The 22,281-nt window shown below is 40.4% G+C and overlaps 1 protein-coding gene across 1 annotated transcript in view; it reads right to left on the bottom strand.

Moving 5' to 3' along the window:
* Nucleotides 1-545: 545 nt before the first annotated feature.
* The window catches only part of Prkar2b (protein kinase cAMP-dependent type II regulatory subunit beta), a 111,585-nt gene continuing 89,849 nt past the window's right edge, over nt 546-22,281 (bottom strand). Inside the window, exons 5-11 of the mRNA XM_004652879.2 lie at nt 18,489-18,595; nt 15,679-15,832; nt 11,648-11,749; nt 9,936-10,010; nt 7,904-7,969; nt 7,629-7,767; nt 546-2,313 (exon numbers count right to left, since the gene is read on the bottom strand). Coding sequence (XP_004652936.1) covers nt 2,180-2,313; nt 7,629-7,767; nt 7,904-7,969; nt 9,936-10,010; nt 11,648-11,749; nt 15,679-15,832; nt 18,489-18,595 — 777 coding nt within the window. The 3' untranslated portion in view covers nt 546-2,179. The remainder of the gene's footprint in view (nt 2,314-7,628; nt 7,768-7,903; nt 7,970-9,935; nt 10,011-11,647; nt 11,750-15,678; nt 15,833-18,488; nt 18,596-22,281) is intronic.

The following is a 22,281-nucleotide window of genomic DNA, read 5'->3' as shown; positions in this document are numbered from 1 at the left end:
ATATTTTCTTTCTGCATTATGCTGTGGCATATAGGTAATGTCTCATGTTTTTCTTTTTTTTTAATTTTAAAAATATTTTTATTTACTTATTTGCAAACAGAAAGAGCGAAAGAGAGGAGAGACAGCCAGCTGCTGCAAACAAATTCTAGACACATGCGTCATTTTGTGCATTTGGCTTTATGTGAGTACCGGGGGATTGAACCCAGTGATCAGGTGTTGCAGGCAAGTGTCTTAAGTGCTGAATCATCTCTCCAGGCCTGTTTCATATTGTTCATTACATCTGTACACAAGGTAAGTCATACTTAGGAAAAAAGTGCTGAAAACAACAATGTTTTATTACAAAAGTGTGCTTTATTATAAGGAAAATTTAAATATAACCAACAATACTGAAAATAACAGAACTGGCATTGATAGCCTTTGTTAGAGTTCTTTATTAAACAGGCATTTGATTGCTGTTCCATGAAGAGTTAACAGTCAGCTGATGCAATGCAACCAAAGAGAACTTGAAAAAGTGAACAAACACTATAGAATGATGAAACAAGAGCTTGAGTGGTTTTTTTTTTTTCTGTTTTGTTCTTTTTGTTTATTTACGAGATGTGGCTTATCAAATATGAAATAGAAAATAAGTTGTCTTCATGTAGAGAGCTCCCTTTATCCTACAATAGAATTTTATAAAATGTTGAACAATGTTCTAATATATGGCTGCAGTTATAGCTTACATCCTGTAACTTCTTACGCATTACCCAATTGCCATTCTACCTATGTTTTCCTGTGCAAGTAGGGCTAGAGACAGATCAGTTTTCCCTATGTGAGTGAACAACTCATTAGAATTAATGTCAGACATTTGGTCATGGGGCCTAAAAATCATGTATGAGAATATTGCTTTGGTTGAATATAACAATTCATCTTATTTGGCAGAACAACAAAGATGCCAGTGATCAAAGGAAAATCTAATAAATTTTGTTACTTCCTTACTTTTAAGTATAAGTTGACATTAGAACTAACAGCAAGGCCTTATGGCCCTGTGGTAGAGACAGAAATTTCTTTTATTGGTGTGTATGGCTTATCTTATAAAAATTTGTTTCTACCACTGGAGTGGAGTTTTCCAGGGGGTGGGGAGAGAGAAAACACACCTCACTGGCTACTGCTGATGCATGAGCTTGCTGGCTGGCAACTGTTAAAGAAAGCGCCAAAGCCCACGGGAGCAGACCTGCGCGGGGCCACGGAGCACACACTGCGGAGAACAAAGCAATGGGCATGTGGATAAGGATCCCCAAAGATTTTTGGTATAAGAATGTTTTTTTTTTTTTCTTTTTCTAATTATATGATCTTGGGCTTTTATAAGACAGAAACATATAAGATTAGGTAAGTTTAAAGAGTAAAAAAAAATCCTTTGTGACATGAAATGTCAAAGTCATACTTTCAAAGATAAAGACTACAGAAGAGCTGCAGAATAGAGAGGAAGCAAGTGCTATATGCTTAATAAAGAAAAAAATGAACTAATGATCTTTCATCTTAAAACATTCTTGCTCTATCATCATAAATTTGCCTGTCCTTGAAACCACTTTATTATGTAGACTACTGACATTATGCCAAAAAAGTCAAAATGTATTTATTGCAAAAATATAAAAAATTTTAAAATTGCATATGACGTTTTATACCATTTCACTAATAGGCCAAGGCCAACACATAACTTATCAAGCCAGAAAAACTTTGAAATGAAAATGATTGACATTTTACTATGAGTTATAAAAAGACTATGATGCCATGCTAGACAGCATGACTCACTGCCAACTTCCCTCGTACATGGGCATAGATACTAATTTGATATCTGAATAATTCAAACACATATATTGGTCTATAACAACATCTTTTAATTCTTAAACATGGATGCTTTCAATATATTACAATCATTTGAATAAAACTTTCAGTCAAATAATTTTGTGGAGTAGAAAGTCATTTTATGAATATGTTGATTTTTTCATGAACTACCCATTAGAAAGTGACGTTTACACCTATTGACTATTAAATCACTGTTTACTTATACATTGTAAATGTAAAAAAAAAAAGAAAAAACCTGAAATCACAGAAAATGCTTGGCATCTACACAAACACGTTCTCAGTGGACTAACCACTACTGTGTAATTTTGCACTATTGTCTTCCTGCTCAATACTCGCTTCATGCAGTGGGTTCAACAATATCCATGTTTGTTCCAAACAGGGCGACTAATTGTTCTTCATAGGTGGCGATGTTCCTTTTCATGATTTCCATGCAAGGTCCCAAAAGCCTTTCAAATGCTTGCACATCCATAGCTGAGAAAAGGAAAGATTATGTTACAAATTACATTCCTTATAAAACTGAAAAATTTTTTGTTCGTTATGACATCCACTCTGATATTCAATTATCACACTGACATTGTGATATTTCAATAATGCAAGTGTATTTTTAGGTAAATATAAAGATACCGGAAAACACAACGAAGATTAAAATGTCCTACTTCAGGGCTGGGGAGATGTCTTAGCAGTTAAAAATGCTTCTTGCAAAGCCTGGTGGCCTGAGTTCAACTTCCCAGTACCCTTATAAAGCCAGATTTACAATGTGGAACATAGAGGCACTGGTACACCCTCCCTTCTTTCTTCTCCCCCCTCCCTCCCTCCCTCCTTTCCTTCCTTCTTTCCTTCTCTCTCCTTCCCTCCTTCCACCCTCTTTCTCTCTCTCTCCTTCCCTTACTGCTTGGTGGATTCTCTTTGCTTAGATCTATGGATGGGAGCCAGCTTCTTCTACCATTGATGCAACTTCCTCTTGATCTGTAAGCTTGAAATAAATCCCTTCCTCCCATAAACTGTGTCTGGTCTGGATGTTCATCCCAGCAATGAAAAACTGATTACAACACCCTCAAAGGTGGCAAGAGAGTATTCTCTGAGTTTACAACCATATATATTTTTTTTAAATTTTATTTATTTATTTGAGAGCGACAGACACAGAGAGAAAGACAGATAGAGGAAGAGAGAGAGAATGGGTGCACCAGGGCTTCCAGCCTCTGCAAACGAACTCCAGACGCGTGCGCCCCCTTTTGCATCTGGCTAACGTGGGACTTGGGGAACCGAGCCTTGAACCGGGGTCCTTAGGCTTCACAGGCAAGCGCTTAACTGCTAAGCCATCTCTCCAGCCCTACAACCATATTTTTTTTAATACCACTGTTTATGCAATTCAAAATAGTGATCCACATAATGCTTTTGCCCGCTTATATAAATACATGCTCTATATATCACTTTGCTGGTCCGTCTTGCATTTTATTTTTATTTTGTTTTTGGCAGTTTTGCTATATACTTCAGGTTGGCCTCAAACTCACTATGTAGCTCAGATTGACCTTGAATCATGCTCTTCCTGCTTCAAGTGTGGGGACTTACAGGAACACACTTGTATCTGACATTTTAACACTTCATGTATAATATACAGAGGGAAACAATACCGTTTAACATAAAACACATTAAAATCTTTTTGTTTTTCAAATCTGCAAAGGTAAAGGGTGTGGGCTGCAGAGAAGCCTCGGCAGTTAAAGGTGCTTGCTTGCAGAGCCTGACGGCCCTAGGTTCAATTCCCCAGTACCCATGTAAAGCCAGATGCCACTAGTTTGTTTGCAGTGTCTAGAAGTTCTGCTGCGCCCATAATCTCTCTACCTCCCCATCTCTCAAATAAATAAACCAATAGAATTTTTTTTAAAGAAAGAAAGGGTGAATGGCAGTTTTGCAGAGTGAGCAGCACTGCACACTAGTATAAATAAAAGTGACTTGACAATAAGTCTGAAATCAATATGTCTTTTTAAATATTATTTTTATTTATTTGAGAGAGAGAAAAAGGGGGAGAGAGAGAGAAAGAAAGAGAATGGGCACACCAGGGCCTCCAGCCATGGCAAACAAATTCCAGACTCATGTGCCACCTTGTGCATTTAGTTTACGTGGGTCCTGGGTAATCGAACCGAGGTCCTTTGGCTTTGTGGGCAAGCACCTTAACCACTAAGCCATCTCTCCTGCCCGTCTTTTTGTTCTTTTCTTAATGTAAGATCTCATTCTAGCCCAGACTGACCTAGAATTCACTATGTAGTCTCTGGCTGGCCTTGACTTCAGAGTGATCCTCCTATCTCAGCCTACTGAGTACTGGAATTAAAAGTATGCATCACCACTCCTGTCTCCAGTCAATATGTCTTAATAAGCTAATGGATCAAATAGTTCTCAAAAGAAATACAAATAGCCAATAAATACATAAAAAAATAGCCATCAGTCAAATACAAGTCAAAATTATATTGAGATTCCATCTGTCCCCAGTCAAAGTAAATGGCTATAACCAAGAAACAAATGCTGGAGGAAAAGAACTCTTAAACACTGTTAGTGGGAGTGTATTAAATTAGTGCAAGCATTAGGAAATCAGTGTAGAGGTTTAACAAAAAAACTAACGTAGAGCTGGAGAGATGGCTTAGCACTTAAGGCGCTTATCTGTGAAGCCTAAGGAACCAATTCAATTCCCCAGTATTCATATAAACTAGGCGAGCAGGGTGATGCATGCATCTGGAGTTTGTTTGCAGTGGTTGGAGGCCCTAGTACACTCATTTTCTCTCTCTTCCTCTCTCTGTTTTTCCCTCTCTCTAACAAATAAATTAAATAAATAAAAAAATTTTAAAAACCCTAAAAATAGCACATGTGATCCAGCTAATCCAGTCCTGGGTATGCACCTGAAGGTATGTACTGAAGTCAGCATACAGTACAGACCTACATGCCCATGTTAACTGCAGCACTATTCATAATAGTCTAGTAAAGGAATAAGCCTAAGTACCCATCAACAAACAGATGGGAAGAGAAAATGTGGGCTGGAGAGATGGCTTACCAGTTAAGGTGCTTGCCTTCGAAGCCAAAGAACCCAGGTTCAATTCCCTTGGACCCACGTAAGCCAGATGCACAAGAGGGTGCACACATCTGTAGTTTGTTTGCAGTGGCTGGAGGCCCTGGCATGCCCATTTTCTCTCTCTCTCTCTCTCTCTCTCTCTCTCTCTCTCTCTAACCTGCCTATTTCTCTTTCTCTCTCAAATAAATAAGTAAAAATAAAAAAGAAAATATTAAAAAAGAAAATGTATATATGCAATGGGGCATTACTTAGCCAATAAGTGCAACATTATGTCAATTATGGATAAACTAGAGATCATGTTAAGTGAAATGAGAGAAAGACAAAGACCACATGTTTACTTTCATATGTAGAATCTAAATTTTTATAAGACATCAGAACAGGCTTGGGATAGTTCAGTCAGTAAAGGGCTGGCAGGCAAAGCACGGGACCTGGGTGCAATCCCCCCATCTCCCTAGCTGGGCATGGTAGTGCACACCTGGAACGCCAGCATTGGGGTTAAAGAGGATGGGGGATCTCTGGGGCTCATAACTGTTGACCCCAGTCCAGTGAGAGACCCTGTCTAAGAGAAATGAACAGCATCACTGAGCAGGGACACCCAGGGTTGTGCTCTGACCTCTACAAGCACATACAGAGGTGCACGCTCTCACACATGTGCACACATGTGGAAAAGACATGAAAGCAGAAGGTCCATTTGAAAAAAAAAAGGACCAATGTGGCGAAAAAGAGGGTAATGGGTGTGAATATGAGCAAATCACAAGATATTCATGTGTAAAAATGCCATAACGAAGCCCTTCACTTCATACAATGTACCCTAACATTTAAAAAAAAAAAAGTCATTTTGCTGGGTGTGGTGGCACACATTGAATCCCAGCATTCAGTACAGGTAGATCACTGTGAGTTCGAGGCTAGCCTGAGAATACAGAGTGAATTCTAGATCAGCCTTGGCTAGAGAGAGACCCTACCTTGAAAAAAGAAAAAAAAAGTCTTTTTTTTTTTTTTTTAAAAAATCTGGTTTAAAAACCATTGCTTTAAAAAAAAAAATATTATTTATTTGAGAGAGAGATAGAAAGAGGCAGAGCCAGAGAGAGTGAGAGAGAATGGGGACACCAGAGCCTCCAGCCACTGCAAACGAACTCCAGACACATGTGTTACCTTGCGCATCTGGCTTACGTGGGTCCTGGGGAATTGAACCTGGGTCCTTAGGCTTCTCAGGCAAGCGTCTTTACTGCTAAGCCATCTCTCCAGCCCTAAAAACCATTTCTAAGGAAATATTCTAATAATAGAAAAGCCATCTGTGCACACACGCATAAATTGTTGTCAAAATCTGTAAAATATTTACCAGTGGAGTGATTAACAACATCTACATATCTACCTAACAGAATGTTGAAGGGTTAGCAGACAAGTGTCTGGACGTGCCAAGGAGGGGGTCTGTAGACTGGGCTGAGGTGGGGAGATCCACTCTGTGGGTGGCACCTGCGTGGACTGGGATCCTAGGCTGGAAAGGGGGAAGTGAGCGGAGCTCCAGCTCTCATCTCTGCTTCCTCAGTGCAGACACAGTGTGACTGGCTGCCTCGTGCCCCTGCTATACTGGTTTCCCTGCATGATGAATATACTCTCAAACTGTGAGCCAGGAGAACCCTTCCTTTCTTAAATTACTCCAAGTGTCATTTTGTCAGAATAACAAGGAAAGTCACTAATACAATGCATTAAGAAAATTCCTATAATGGAAAGTTACATAAAAGAAGAAAATGCAGGCAAAAGAAAAAGAAAAAAAAAAAGGACCACAAGGATTACAACAGTGGAAACCACTGGACGGATGGTGGTGGTGGTGTGGGCAGTGCCCAGCTTTCTCTCTGTGCCCTGCAGCTCACAGGTTTTCTTTAATATGAATGTCGTCGTTATCAAATAAAATGGACAATCTCACTCTCATCACTCTAAAAGCTCTGTGGGAAATTGCCTGTCAGCTTTCATTGTCTTCTCTTTCAGTTACGTTCACCTCTTCATTAATACTGTACTTATTTAAAACCTTTTAAGAAGTTATTTCTATAAGACATTAATTCTGAGGATCCTTACCAATCTTAAGCACACTGGAATTAAGTTTATCTTTTTGAACTGTGAAGAACGTGGTTATGTAATTTCTGTGGAATCTATTTTCTTTCTTAAAAGTTTCATTTGTACTGTCATTTCCTGTGTTGTATTTTTTATTAGCAATTTAATAGCAATTCCCAGGTCTGAATTCTCAAACACATATAGATGTCTTCCAGCTGAAGACGGCATTTCGGCCCAGCTCCCTTGGCAGGACAACGTAATAGAGCTGAGCCACAATGGACATCTGCTTGTGCTTGGAAAATCCTGAACGTCTGTGTCCCAGGGCTCAGATGAATCGACCTCCCACCTTCCCCAGCAGAGTTCAACAATGCATCTCACGAAAATGTTACTTTAGCCTTCTCTTTTGAGGAACACAACACATTGTGTTCACTTAACCAGTTAGATTTTGAACTTGGTGATTGGGGTTCTTATTTCAATCATTACAGTTACACACTCATAAACACACACACACTGAAAGAAAAAAAAATTGGCCTCCAGGAACCGACATTAAAATGCAGTAAGACCAAATGTTGTTATTTTGTGAAGATCTCAGCGCTTGTGAACCCAATAAAATGATGCTGACGACAGGAGGACCTAAGCTGCAGCCCGGGCAGCGGGAGCCTGACGCTGTCAGCCCTACCTAAACATTTGACAGTCCCGATGGCATGCGCGGACGCCGCTCGCGGCTTATTCGTCACCAGGGCAAGCTCTCCGAAGTACTGTCCTCGGGAACACCGAGCGATTTCCACAGCACCGTTCTCTTCCACTTCCGATTTCCCCTAACAAGGTAATCAAAAATAGTAACTTTTAACCAGCTTATGAGAGTAAAAGTTACATTTAGTCTCAGCATCATAAAGAAGTCTATTATTTCCCTTGGTCATATTTTGTGGAATTTTACGACCTGAGACCGTTTACCTTTCTCTTCATAGTTATTTTCACTTCTCCGGATTCTACAATGAAAAAAGAATCAGCCAAGTCTCCCTGTTAGAAAAAAACACAAAAGAGTGTGAAAATGCAAACTCCACAGCAACCCTCAAATCATGCCCTTTAAACCAATCCAACCCCAGCGTACTTGTTGAAAAATGAAGCCTATGGAGCGAAACTTTCATTTTCTAAACACAGAAGGTATGATTGATGATTACATACTTACAGTTTTATTTATAAAATTATTTGATATAATAAACTATTTACCACAATATTTCTACTATAGGCCAAGAAAATATGACCGATAATACTGGATAAGAATCTCCCCCAAATTCTGTCCTGGAGAACAGTACACAGTTAGAAATGGCAGCTTGGCTGCATATCCCCGCAGGCCCTCGGTCTATAGTCCCGTCATTGACTTTGTGCTCCTCAAAAAATGCTAACTGTGCACCCAGTGTCCTTCCTTCTGAAGTAGCCAATTTAGCATGGAACCCCAAGAAAAGCATTAATTTACAAGGAGCAAAAAGTACCTGGGTACATTTGCAAGCACTAGACGAGGATTTTTTTTGTTTTGTTTTGTTTTGCTTTGTTTTGTTTTTTCAAGGTAGGGTTTCACTCTAGCTCAGACTGACCTGGAATTTACTATGTAATCTCAGGGTGGCCTTGAACTCACAGTGATCCTCCTACCTCTGCCTCCCAAGTTTTGGGATTAAAGGTGTGCACCACCACACCCGGCTGAGGATATTTTTACTGTAACTAAATGCCCAGCTGAACAGGCAATCTACCTCTGGGCAATGAAAAGAATGCCAGAACTCTAAAAATCATTTGGGTCATTTCTAATGACATGCCCAGTTTTTTCTTTCTTTCTTTTCTTGTATGAACACTGCCTTGGTGTCTAAAGATGCTTTCTGAATTCAACCACGTGCTATAGATTTCTTCTCACTTCTTAGCCTCTTAGAGTGATTCTGGACAAACACAGTCACTTCAGAAGTTGGCTTTAGTATAACTTTTAAAATTTAGGATGAAGCTAATTTCTAAGCACCTCAAGCACGCAAAACCAAAGCTCAAACATATTTAATGGTTGGAGGCCAATATAGCATGTGGTGCAATGTGTGCCCTTCCTGGTGAATGTGATCTGGAAGCATCTCTGGAGGCTTCCGCATGAACCTCATGCAAGAGTACAGTTTCTTCCATTGTCATTTTGTTACTCACATGGGAGACTCATGGCATCTTATTCATTTATATACATTTGAACTTCATGCCACACAGTGTAAAACTACTCAGAAAGCTATATATATTTAATATATATGTTCCTTAGGAATGAATAATATAAACAAAATATACAAATTGCTTAATGGCTGTAAATTCAACCTTTAATTTTTTAAAAAAAATTTATGCATATGTGTAGAGGCAAACTAGGGTCTCCTGCCATTGCACATGAACACCCAGAGACTTGTACATGTTGCACTGTGCCTGGATTTATGTCGGTGTTGGGGAGTTGAACCTGAGCCAAAAGGCTTTGCAAGCAAGTGCCTTAACCTTCGAGCCATCTCCCCAGCCATTTTGTTTGAAAAAATATTTTTATTTATTTGACAGAGAGAGGGAGAGGGAGAGAGAGAAAGAGAGAGAGAAAATGTGTGTCACAGAATAGGTGCACTAGGGCCTTCTGCCACTGCAAATGAACTCCAGATGCATTTGCCACTTTGTGCATCTGGCTTCATGTATGTGGGTACTGGGTAATCACACCTGGGCCATCAGGTTTTGCAAGCAAGCACCTTTAATCATCATCTCTCCAGCCTGTTTTTTTTTTTTTTGGAGGCAGGGTCTCACTGGCCTTGAACTCATGGCACTCCCAAGTGCTGGTATTATAGGTATCATCCACCACACCTGGCTAAATTAAACCATTTTAAACAGATCCATTGGCCTAAGTAATATTCATTAACCCATCACTATATATTCACTATAGTACAAAGCATATCTAGATTAATAAAGACCTTTTGAACTATATTTAAAAATTTCACACCTGAGCAATGATTTGTTCTCCATCATTGTAAACTTTGGTGCCAATCACATCTACCACTTTCAGGCGTTCTGAAACCTGCAAAGAAAAACAAAGATTAACAAGAAACAGACTGATCAGGTAATCTTACCTATGTTACAGGTCAAAACGTATATACTGTGTACTATATTGTTAAATAAACTGAGAAGTGAATTGTGTCTTTATTAATTAACTGCTAGAACTTTGAAATAAACAAATTTGTATTTCTAGCTTTTGCTAAAATAGCAGAAGACTCAGCAACTCAGCCTAACTTTCCACACGGCAATGATAATGCTGGTCAAACGGCAGCTGTTTCATTAGACGGAGCACATGTTCTCAAACTTGCCAATGTCCCTTCTGGTTGGTTTTCATTTTTAGGCCACTTGCCTAGCTCTGAAGGAGTTGGAGCTCCCCCCCTGGCAGATTTACATTCAAGGGTCTACACTGCTGCCTCACAACATTCTATCACACATAAACTGTCATCCACGGGAGACATGAGAAAAGGGAACCACTGACATTTGCCCTGTTTTTTAAGTCACTGTAGATACATATTAAGTGCTTCTCTGTAATCACTCTCAGAATACTTCAAGTACAAGGCTTTATAAAATGTCTAGAAAAACACTGAATTTAACAATGAAGTGTGGCAAAGCTGAAGTTTTTGAGTAACAACTGCTTTACAAGTTTCTGCTTCAAAGATAAAAATTCAACCGCTGGTCTTAGTAAAATGACATCTTGGCTAATTAATGAAGGAGATGAAGGAAGGAGCCATAGGACTAAGGAGGGGGTGGTGGTGCTCCAGACAGATGACAGGTATCTAGTGTGCCTAAAGCAGGATGAGTGTGCAGTAACCAAAAGTGTGGTCAGAATATAGGTTGGGGCATAGGATCCTGGGCAGGCCCTCAGAGGTTCAAGAGGAGGGTCATAAACAGAGCTGCTATGATCTGGGCTTTCAAAGGATGCTGCATACAGCTGATATAAGCCAGGCAAGAAGTGATGATGATTCAGACAGAGGTGACCAGATATTTTCTGAAGACAGGGGAGATAAGGTTACTAAAAGAGTCAACATGGGTGGAGAAAAAGCCAAGTGGGTGCTAATCCAAGGATTCTGCTGTGAGATGCTGCCTACTACCCAGATGAGGAAGAGCAAGGAGGAGGAGGAGGCTGGATGAGATGTTTATAAGACATCTGACTGGTAATGTTAAATAGGTACCGAGCAATGATGCCAACTTTACAAGGTATCAGCATACAGACAATGGTTCAAAGCTATGGGGTTTGACCTAATCACCAAGTGAGCATGTGTTGCCTGAGAAGAGACCGAGGTCTGAAGCCTAGAATGCTGACTTTTACAGGTAAGGAATAAACAGCAGAGATGACTAAAGGTGAGACTGGTGAGGACCTTCTGCACTTAGGTAACTCGTCCCTGTGAAGGTATAACCAGGGGCTCTTGGTGACATTTATGTTCTTTTCAGCCTGTTATTAGGTAATGAGTATATAAATTTGCTATAGATGCTAGAGGAGCCTTTTATTTTCCAATAACAAAAATGAATAGTAAAAGAAATACTAAGTTATAAAACCAAACACCACCATTTTTTTTCATAGAAAGATGTGATAGATTTCTGTTAACTTCTTTCGTAAGACTAACCATTCCCAACAAAATGAATCTTTAAAACAGAATCAAAGCATAAGCACATACTCACCTCCAAAGATTTAAGGAATGGCAGTGACTCAATAAAGCTTTCATACATTTTTCTCTTTTTGGCATTGTTTTTTACAATTATTCTCCTGAAGGTTACCCTGTCCTAAAGGCAGAATACAAATACAAAGGCAGTTAAAATGTAGACTTTGGAAGGAAAAATTCTGAACAAACATCCCCACAAAGGATACACGGTAATGAAAGATTCTGAAATAAGACTATCATACTGTACTTTTAATTCAATAAATTTCATATTATTATTTTTTGGGGAAAATATACTATAGAAATATATGTAAAATATTTTCACTTTTTCCACAAAGGAAGCATTACTTTACTTTTATTCATAACTGAAGTCTGACCAACATGTTGGCCTATATCCACCAGGAGGCGCTCTTAGACCACTTTCCAAAAATAAACTCGTACAGTTCTTTACAGTGAAATGCAGCCCTAAAGGATTACAATATAAATCAAGTGGGGCATTGTCAGCAATTTGTTAAAAAATAAAGGACATAGATCTCAGAGTACAGTCTTTGTAGTGTTGTTTTGTTAAGTATTTCTGCCATACACAAAGATATACAAATAAATGGATAGGCCATGATGTTCCCAATGTATTTCCTAATATAGGCAAATAAAATCTCCAATGAAAAATACCACTAGAAAGGAATTTTAACCATTAAGAAATTCTCATATTCCTTGATCTTGAAAACTGATGTACTCATTCTAGATTCTTTTTTTATAGCTACATGATTTCAGACTTCGTTTTTTGAATATGAAGACACACATATTTTTTAAGGTCTAACTCCAGAGTTTATCATGACGGTATCAAGAGACGGGCCATTTGATGGAGAGCAGGCTGTAAGTGGGAAGTCGTTATGAGTGGGATCAAATGCTTTCATAAGAGACCCTTGCAAGCTGCCTTGACTCTTTTACTGAATGAGAACCCAGTGAGAAGTAGGAACAAGGCCTTTCCCAGACACTACATTTGAGGGAACCTGGATCTTAGACTTCTGTTGCTAGAACTGTGAGAAATGTTTGTTGCTTAAGCCACCTGCTCTACAGTCGTTTGGGATAGCAGCCCAAACAGACTGAAACACTAGGAAATTAAACATCCTAGTTCCCAATTTAGTTTGTTACAATTTTGATTGTCTATAATTGGACGTGTGTTCCCTAATGTATTTTTTAAAATTTACTATTCAACTCATTCACAAAAATATTGAAACCATCTTCAAGCCTAGTACTACATGAGAATTGGCTATGATTTCTGAGACCCAAGACTTGACAGACTCACAATCCTACGTGTCTGGCTTAATTATCTAGAGTCTGTAAAGCTCCCCATGTTTTTTTTTTTTTTTTTTTATCTACAATCACGTCTGGCAATTAATGCATTTTATAGACAGAGTTGTTTTTATTTGTTTGTTTCTGCAAAATAAAGAAGGCCTGAAATACTTTAATGATTTAGAAATAAACCACAAGTTATGTCTCTTAGGAAGAATGATCTACGAATGGTACCCCAAGACGATTATTACAAATTGCTTTCAAAAAACCATGATGATGTTTCTTAGTCGATTAAGTAGTATACACACTGGGAAATTTGGGGCCTATTATACATAATTAAGGTTTCCATCAGGGCTCAAATACTTAGTACTCAAAGAGCCCCTTATGACCAAGTTTGATCATGTACCAAGGATGCACAAAGAGGAGTTCCTTGCTGCATGATAACTCTGCTCAGACAACCCAGGATGCCTATGATTTTAATTTATAGCTTCCTTAATGAAACAGGTCATGGTAGACTCTGTATTTATCCCACTACTATGAGAATAGGCAAACATTTCCCAAGGGCCAGATCTGCCCTGGCATGGGTTCTCTCTGTTCCCTTTGGGGATTCAGATTTCTCAGAGTCCTAAAAACATTGTAAGCAATGCGTATCTTTCCACCTGAGTTTCAACTTTCTCCTACAACTTAAAAAAGTGACTCATTACATTCGTAATATATACAATTACTATTCTGCTCTAATAAGAAGAAATGGAAAATGTCCTCTTTCTCTGACTGATATATTTTTATCGGTCAAATCTACTTCTGGGTCAAATGCTGAGTTGAATAATGTGTAATCTATATAACTCTGTAATCCTTGGAAATGAGGTTGTTAAACAAAATAGCTGTTACTTCAACCTCTTCCAAAGAAGGATTTGAGAGAAATAACCTAACAAATACTTGTCAAAGCTAAGAGTAGGTTGTTCAGCAGTTCTGCTTGAAGTGAAGCCTGGCCCCAGGCGGCCCCAGCACTTCCTGGGAGCTTGTGAGAAAAGTGAATCGTGGGCCTTGTCCCAGGCCCACGGCATCACAGTGTGCATAATATGGTAGCTGGATCCCCAGTGGAGCTGAATGAAAGCTTATCAAAGGTTGAGAATCACTACCTAAGTACAAGCTTCCAGAAGCAACTGTAGTACTACCAAACACACTGCACCTTGCCGTCATGTGTGCAAAGAACCCCAGTCTGACCACTAAGAAGTGAATTCAGTCAGGTGTGCTGGCACATGGCAGAGGTAGGAGGACTGCTGTGAGTTCAAGGCCAGCCTGGGACTAGAGAGTGAATTCCAGGTCATCCTGGGCTAGAGTGAGACCCTACCTTGAAAGACCAAACAAACTAACAACAACAACAACAAAAATGTATTCAAAGATATGATATGCCTGGAATCAAAGTGTTTTGGATTTTATATTTTCCTAGATTTTGGAAAATGTGAAAAATCATGAGATACCCTGGGAGTGTATCCCAAGTCTAAAAAGAAAACTCACTTATGATTCATCTATAACTTGAATGCATAATCTGAAGGTAGTTTTATACAATATTTGTTAGTTTCTCTGCATTTTGACTCTGCATGTCATGTTTCATGAGGATCAGGTAGAGAATTTTTAAAATATGTTATTTATTTATTAGACACAGAGAGAGGCACAGAGGAAGAGATACGTATAGAGAGAAAGAACGGGCATGCCAGGGCCTTTAGCCACTGCAAACTCCCGACTCATGAGCCACCTTGTGCCTATGGCTAAAGTGGGTCCTGGGGAATCAAACCTGGGTCCTTGGGTGAGCTATCGTTCCAGCCCAGGTACAGAATTTTAGAAATTTAGTGTTCAAAAGGTTTGGATTCGGGGCGTTTCGAAGTCTCAGACTGGGGTACTTGTACTTCTCCAGTCTGGATACTTAACTCCGGACACCAAAGTGGACCTCAGTGACCTTGTATGTTAAGTTGTGCTGTTTGTACAGCTGTGGTCTTCACAACGGTGTTCAGGTACCCTGAACAAGTGTATAAGGCAATTAATTTTTTTTTAAATTTTTATTTGAGATAGAGAATGGGCACGCCAGGGTGCCCAGCCACTGCAACAAACTCCAGATGCATGCGCCCCCTTGTGCAACTGGCTTACGTGGGTCGTGGAGAGTCGAACCGGGATCCTTTGGCTTTGGCAGGCAAGTGCCTTAACCACTAAGCCATCTCTCTAGCCTGAGCATTTTGGATTTGACGTCATTACAAGGGCCAGCAGATCCCAGCTCCTGACTTGACTGGATGGAGATGGGGAAATGACATAAAGCTTTGACTTAGTACCACCTTGTGTGTGTGTATGCGTGTATGTGTATGTGTGGGTGCCCATGTGTATGTGTGGGTGCCCATGTGTATGTGGGCACACGGGCATGCACAGATGAGCAGCATGTCCTCAATGCCCAACAGTTCAGCATCCAGCAGTTTCTTAATAAGTTCTGATGTCTTGTGATCTCAAATGAATCTACTGATTAGAATTTAAAAGCAGCACCAAAGTCTCTACTATCATAGTGACTTCTTTTTTTTTTCTTTTTTTTTTTTTTTGTTTTTCGAGGTAGGGTCTCACTCTAGCCCAGGCTGACCTGGAATTCACTATGGAGTCTCAGGGTGGCCTCGAACTCACAGCGATCCTCCTACCTCTGCCTCCCGAGTGCTGGGATTAAAGGCGTGCGCCACCACGCCCGGCTCATAGTGACTTCTACAAATAGTAACATTTACTCACCAAACCCCACAGAGCACCAGGAGAGGTAGCGGTGATTGTAGCTGCTCGGGGCGTGTTGTACATTAAGGCCAGTTCGCCGAAACTCCCACGATTGTCATAGTTACCAACACATCTTCCAACACCGTCACATTTCACATAAATATCAAATGTTCCTCTGTTGGATATATGCAAATCAGAAGCCAAAGTAATTCAAGTGAAATCTGATGACAGTGTGCGCTAATCTGTTTCAGACACACAAAAGACACCATCAGCTAGATGGGTAGCCAGCACGCATGGGGAAATGGAATTAAACAATCGAGATCGAAGTTCAAAAACAACACAAGACTGCATCCAAATAAAAAGTATAGAAAATCGCCTGAAGGAACACATACAGCCTCAGAACAGTGAAGGATTCCTGGGACATTTACCATGTAACCTGACAACTGCGCTTCCTAAAAGGAATGTGGCTTTTGTGACCCACAAGGGCTACTTTTTCAAAAAGAATACAATTTTGACAATCTGGTGATGAGACGTTTATAGTCTAAGCAGGAGATGGCTCATGCTTGTCAAGTAGTTTTTAAAATTTTACTTGGTATATATTATAACAGGTTATGCTCTCTTATCCCCTTGCCTGGACTCCCGTTACCCTGGGGGCCCTCCTCCCCCGTGGGGTCACGGTTATTCACGGCGGGGTCGTGAGGGCCTCAGTCAGTCCCTGTGGTGTGGCGGGGGTAGGTCTCAGGGTAGTCCTACGCACCCTGTGGCTCTGACAATCTCTCCACCCCTCTTCCACAGCGTTCTCTGAGCCACGGCAGGCCTGTGGGCAGCCTGATCTAGTGTTCAGTTCTTTGTCGCCTCTGCCTTTCTGCTTTGAGAGGTCTGGATTGTCAGTAAGTTTTTATTGAAAGCAAACAAACTTGCTCCTTTTATGCATGCCACATCGTTGACCGAGGCTACCACAGCAGACTTGAGTAGTTGTCCTGACTTGTCTGGAGATGGGGTGGGGGCGGGGGAGGTTGTTACACCAGAAACCATATTGGTCCACGAAGTCTAAATATTCACCACTTCCCAGCAGGTCCTTTACGTGGTCTGGCCCTTTGCTTCAGGACAACACCTAAACTGGACTTATCAGTTGGCATGAATTCAGACTAAGAATCTGATCCAGCTCTTTTTCTAGCTTTTCTGTGCTTATCCTTCATAAGCATGGAAACAAGGCTCCTCTTGCATATCACGAACGCCCCGCTCTCGCGGCTCTACCCGCACATAAGCTGTCCCGCTAGCCGAGGACGGGCTGTCTTCCCATGACTACACGGCATCGGAAAGAACATGGTTTCAAGGCTTGCTGACACACTGCAGGGCGGACAAGACACGTTCTCTAGTTTTATTCTGGTGGCTAAACACTATTAGACAAAAAAGCAGGGTAGTGACAAAAAGCAGAGTAGCTTTTAGTATTAGAAAAGAATTCTGAATTGTAAAGAAACAAGAGCAAAAACATATGGTGATAGAGAAAAGATATCAACAAATAAGAGACAAAACTGCAGGCCTTTAATTATTTTTCAAGTATAAAGGTTTCTTATTTTGTTGCACTGAAACTATTTTCTAAATTTACCACTTTGAATAGGAGAAAATGAATAAAAAACTGTAGTGGTAAGAAACATGCTATTAGCTCATCTGAGATCTCATCCTCTCAAGTCTGTTAAAACACACAGGCTGTTTTTTTCATACAAGATTTCCTCCCTGATGAAGTGAGGCGTCAGGCAGTGTAGGGCCAAAGAATGAGCACGATCCAAGGCCAGATGTAAGGAGACCTGGCTGTGGGGTCAGCTACACTGACCACAGTGAGGCGTCAGGCAGTGTAGGGCCAAAGAATGAGCACGATCCAAGGCCAGATGTAAGGAGACCTGGCTGTGGGGTCAGCTACACTGACCACACGAGTGACCTCGAACAAGCCCTGGCATTTCTGTGCGTCTGAGGCTCTCTTCTTTCAAAGGGTGACTAGGATCTAATTGAAAGAGTATGCATAATCAATTATAAGGCAGTTTCCATAGTCAAAAATATCCACGTAAGGAAAGATTAACACAGGTTCTCAAAATCCCCCACAATCAAAACACAAATATTTGAGTGAATTTCTAAGCTATTTTGTTGACGAGAGCTATTAGTGAATACCAAAATTATGACTCTGGCATACATGTGGGATCATGGTTTTGTCAAGCGCAGGGCAGTGCCACGCAGCAGGCCGCCAGGGCATCAGGAGTGAGGGGATGGAGGAAGCAGGACGAAAGGCACCACAGAGCCCAAGTCAGGAAATGATGGCCGAGGAGACAGAAGAGGTCAAATTTCAAGCCAGGCATACACTAGGGAGGCAGAGGTGGATTGCTGTGAGTTCGAGGCCACCCTGAGACTACACAGTGAGAAGTTCCAGGTCAGCCTGGGCTACAGGGAGACCCTACCTTGAAAAACTAACAACAACAACAACAACAAAAAGGGTCAAATTTCCAGCAGGACCTCTCGGCTGACCACAGCTCTACTCAGAGAAGCACACTGTCTCCAGCAAGCCGGGCTGGGAGCTGACGTGTGTCCTACACCACCCTGGGGAGCGGAAGCGCGCAACTCCATCTTCACTTGGTACAGGCGAAGGGACACTCCGTTCAGAGAGGCACCCTGGGGTCTCCGACTCATCTGTTTATCACAGAAGCCACAGAGTTCCACGAGGGGCTAAAGCACAACTTCACAGCTTTTTGAAATTAGGTCGTCAGTATTAACTTGTCAGGTGCTGAGATGTTACACAAAAGGTTTTTTAAACTTCAGTAGTAAAGCCAGACAAATCTTACCTGTCAATGACGTAGAAGTTGTCACCATCATCACCTTGATCAATTACATGCTCCCCTTCTTTGACCAATTTTTCAAACATGGCATCTAATACTTGAGACATCTGCTCCTATTTTTTTAAGAGATAGGATACAATCTTTATGTAATTATAATCTTTATATTAATATGAAAAATCTCAAGAACTACTAATAAGATTATTACCATTTAGTCTTATCAGAAAAATGCACAGTATTAGCTTTCCTGACCACATACAAATGAAATGATTATATATTTATTCTCATATTCAGTATTTAAATGAAAGTAATTATAGTATACTTCAACTCATTTGAAGCAATCACCCACTTTAAAATGAAAAATAACTGCCAAGCCACTATATATCTTGTGAAAAATAATCTTTGCAACTAAAATGATCAGATTGATATGTTAAAAAAACTTTCCTTTCCCTTTTTTTTATTTATTAGTTTTTTGAATTAATTTATTTTTTTACTAATTAGTTTTGTGCGCAGTGAATACAGTCAAGATGGTACCATTATTAGGTTCATCCATGTCCTACCCCCTCCCCATGGCACCTCCTTTTTGAGGTATATGGGTCATGAATTGTGGAGTTAGCCCACAGTTGTGGGTAGGAGAAATGTCTCTGTGTATCACAACCCAGCGAGTGGCTCTGACATTCTTTCCACCCCCTCTTCCGCAAAATTTCTCTAAGCCATGTTGGGTTCATTTTTGGTCTGCTTCAGTGATGCAGTGTTGGAAGCGTCTGTGTCTCTGGATATCTGAGTTGATTGTTCTCTGTGTTGATCTCCTTCACCCTTGTGCTGGTACCAGGTTCACCAAGATAATAGCACCCTTGCTTGTTTTACCATTTATTCTTAGTTTCAGCTGGGGCCCTTTTGAGGTATGATGGGCTGGTTCTCTCTTTAGGATCTGTGTCTATCTAAAAAAGAGAAGTAGATTCTCCAACACAGAGAAAAGTTAGCACCAGATAAATGGGATAACCCTTAATTTTTTTTTTTACAGAGAATTTAATAGGTTTTGGCTCTCTTGCAGCCCACGATTGGTGGTAGCTTGATAATGGAGAGCAGGCTCATTTTTGGATATGGTTCTGACTTGTTTCCCAACTCCAGGTATGGGTCATGTTCCACTGAGGGGACCAGTTTTTCTGGCACTAGACACACTGACTGTCTGAGGACTGACTCTCTTCCAACTTCCAGCCTGATTTCACTCCACGTTATGTGTCAGTCGCATATGGTGTCTTCAGCAGTAGGGTCTTAGCACTAACCTTTGGTGGGTCATTAAGTACTCTGACAGAAATTTGTCATTCTTTTAGGAAACCCTGAAGGTCTCTCTGATCAAAAGCTCATTGTGGATGATAGCCACCTGCTGATACTGGGAGTTACAGGTCAGTGCTCATGAAGAGAAGGAAGAAAAGGATAAGTAATATAAAAGAGTTAGAGAGAAGAGGGAGGGAGGAAAGAAAGGAGGGGGGGAGAGAGGGAGGGGTGGGGAGGGAGAGAGAGAGAGAAGCTGTAGAAGATTAAGGTCAGTCTTCATCGTACCCTCTCCACTGCCTTGTGACTCAGGTGTTCCCTCTAAGGGCCTGGTGAAGGTTCAACCATTTGGTCTTTCAGGATGTAGAATTTTATGGTACGTTTGGGTCCCGATTTGTGTCCCCCACCCCCTCCCTTGCCACCCACCTTAGTGTCCGGTCCTCAAGATGCTTGCTGGGTATGTAGGCATCTTGGGTAGATTCAGGTTAGGTGCTGTAGATGAGTGAGACTATATGCGGCGATTAACTTTCTGTGATTGGGTAAGTTTACTGAGAATGATCTGTTCCTGGTTCAACCACTTCAAATTTCATTGTGTCATTTTTTTTTTCTTACTGCTGTGTAGAATTCCATTGTGTAGAGATACCACATCTTAGTTATCCATTCTGCTAGTGATGGATATTTGGGTTGATTACAGATCTTAGCTATTACGAATTGAGCCGCTATAAACATGGTTGAGCAAATCTCTCTGGACTGAGGTTTTTAAAGGTTTTAGGGTACATGCCCAGTAAGGGAATAACTGGGTCTGTTGGTAACTCTATAGTCAGTTTTTTTAGGAGTCTCCATATTGCTTTCCAAAGTGGTTGTACCATCCTGCATTCCCACCAACAGTGGATGAGGGTTCCTATTTTTGTACATCCTTGCCAGCATTTATTTTCACTTGATTCTTTTTATTTTTATTTTTTGCTTACTTTTATTTATTTATTTGAGAATGACAGAGCCAGAAAGATGCAGAGAGACAGAGAGAGACAGAGAGAGAGAGAGAGAGAGAGAGAGAGAGAGAGAGAGAGAGGGAGAGAATGGGTACGCCAGGGCCTCCAGCCACTGCAAACAAACTCTAGATGTGTGTGCCCCCTTGTACATCTGGCTAACATTGGTCCTGGGGAACTGAGTCTCAAACTGGGGTCCTTAGGCTTCACAGGCAAGCGCTTAACCACTAAGCCATCTCTCCAGCCCTCATTTGATTTTTGATGTTTGCTATCATTACTGGGGTAAGGTGGAATCTCATAGTTGTTTTAATTTGCATTTCCCTGATGATTAGGGATGATGAACATTTTCTTAAGTGTGTGTTTGCCATTTGCATTTCTTCTTCTGTGAACTGCCTGTCCAGCTTTTTGCCCCATTTTGTGAGTGGGTTGTTTGACTTTTTATTGTTTAGGTTTTTGAGTTCTTTGTAGATTCTAGAGATTAGGCCTCTGTCAGTTGAATATTCAGCAAATATTTTTTTTCCCATTCTGTGGGTAATATATCAGGTTTGCTTATTGTATGTTTGTCTGTGAAGAAACTCTTCAGCTTCATGTGATCCCATTGGTTGAGTGATTGTTTAGGATCCTGTGCTACTGGGGTTTTGTTCAGGCAGTCTTTTTCCATTCCTCTATCATGGAAAATTCCTCCTATATTTTCTTCCAGTAGTAACAGAGTTTCCGATCTTATATTGAGGCCTTTGATCCATTTGGACTTGAGTGTTGTGCATGGCAAGATGTGTGGGTCAAGTTTCAATTTCCTGCATATGGTTATCCAGTCTGTCCAGCACCATTTGTTGAAGATGCTGCCTTTTTTCCAGCCTACATTATTAGGGCCTTTGTCAAATATCAAGTATCTGTAGTTGCTTGACCCAAAGTCCTGGTCCTCAATTCTATTTCATTGGTCTATACTCCTATTTTTATGCCAGTACCATGTTTTCATTACTATGGTTTTTTAATATAGCTTTAGATCAGGTATGATGATACCTCCAGAGGTATTTCTTTTGCTGAGGATATGATTGGATATCCGAGGCCTTCTGCCATTCCATATGAATTTTGAGATCATTTTTTCTATCTCTGTGAAGAACAATGTTGGAACTTTAATTGGAATTGCATTAAATCTGCATATTGCCTTTGGAAGGATTGCCATTTTCAGAATGTTAATTCTGCCTATCCAGTAGCATGGGAGGTCTTTCCATTTTCTCAAGTCCTCCTCAATTTCTTTTTGAGTGTTTTTATGTTTTCATTGAATAGATTTTTCACTTCTTTGGTTAACGTTATTCCAAGGTATTTTATCTTATTTTTTTTTTGTGTGCTATTGAAAATGGGACCATGTCCCTTATTTATTTCTCTGTATCTTTGTCATTTGCATATAGAAAAGCTAGTGATTTTTTTGTGCATTGATTTTTTTTATCCTGCTACTTTGCTAAAGGAGTTAATCACCTTGTAGAGTTTTGGGATGGAGTCTCTTGGGTCTCTTACGTATAGAATCATGTTGTCTGTGAATA

This window comes from Jaculus jaculus, chromosome 16, assembly GCF_020740685.1.
Source record: "Jaculus jaculus isolate mJacJac1 chromosome 16, mJacJac1.mat.Y.cur, whole genome shotgun sequence".
NCBI lineage: Eukaryota > Metazoa > Chordata > Mammalia > Rodentia > Dipodidae > Jaculus > Jaculus jaculus.
The sequence above is the reverse complement of the archived record's forward strand: the minus strand, read 5'-3'. Positions and strand labels throughout refer to the sequence as shown.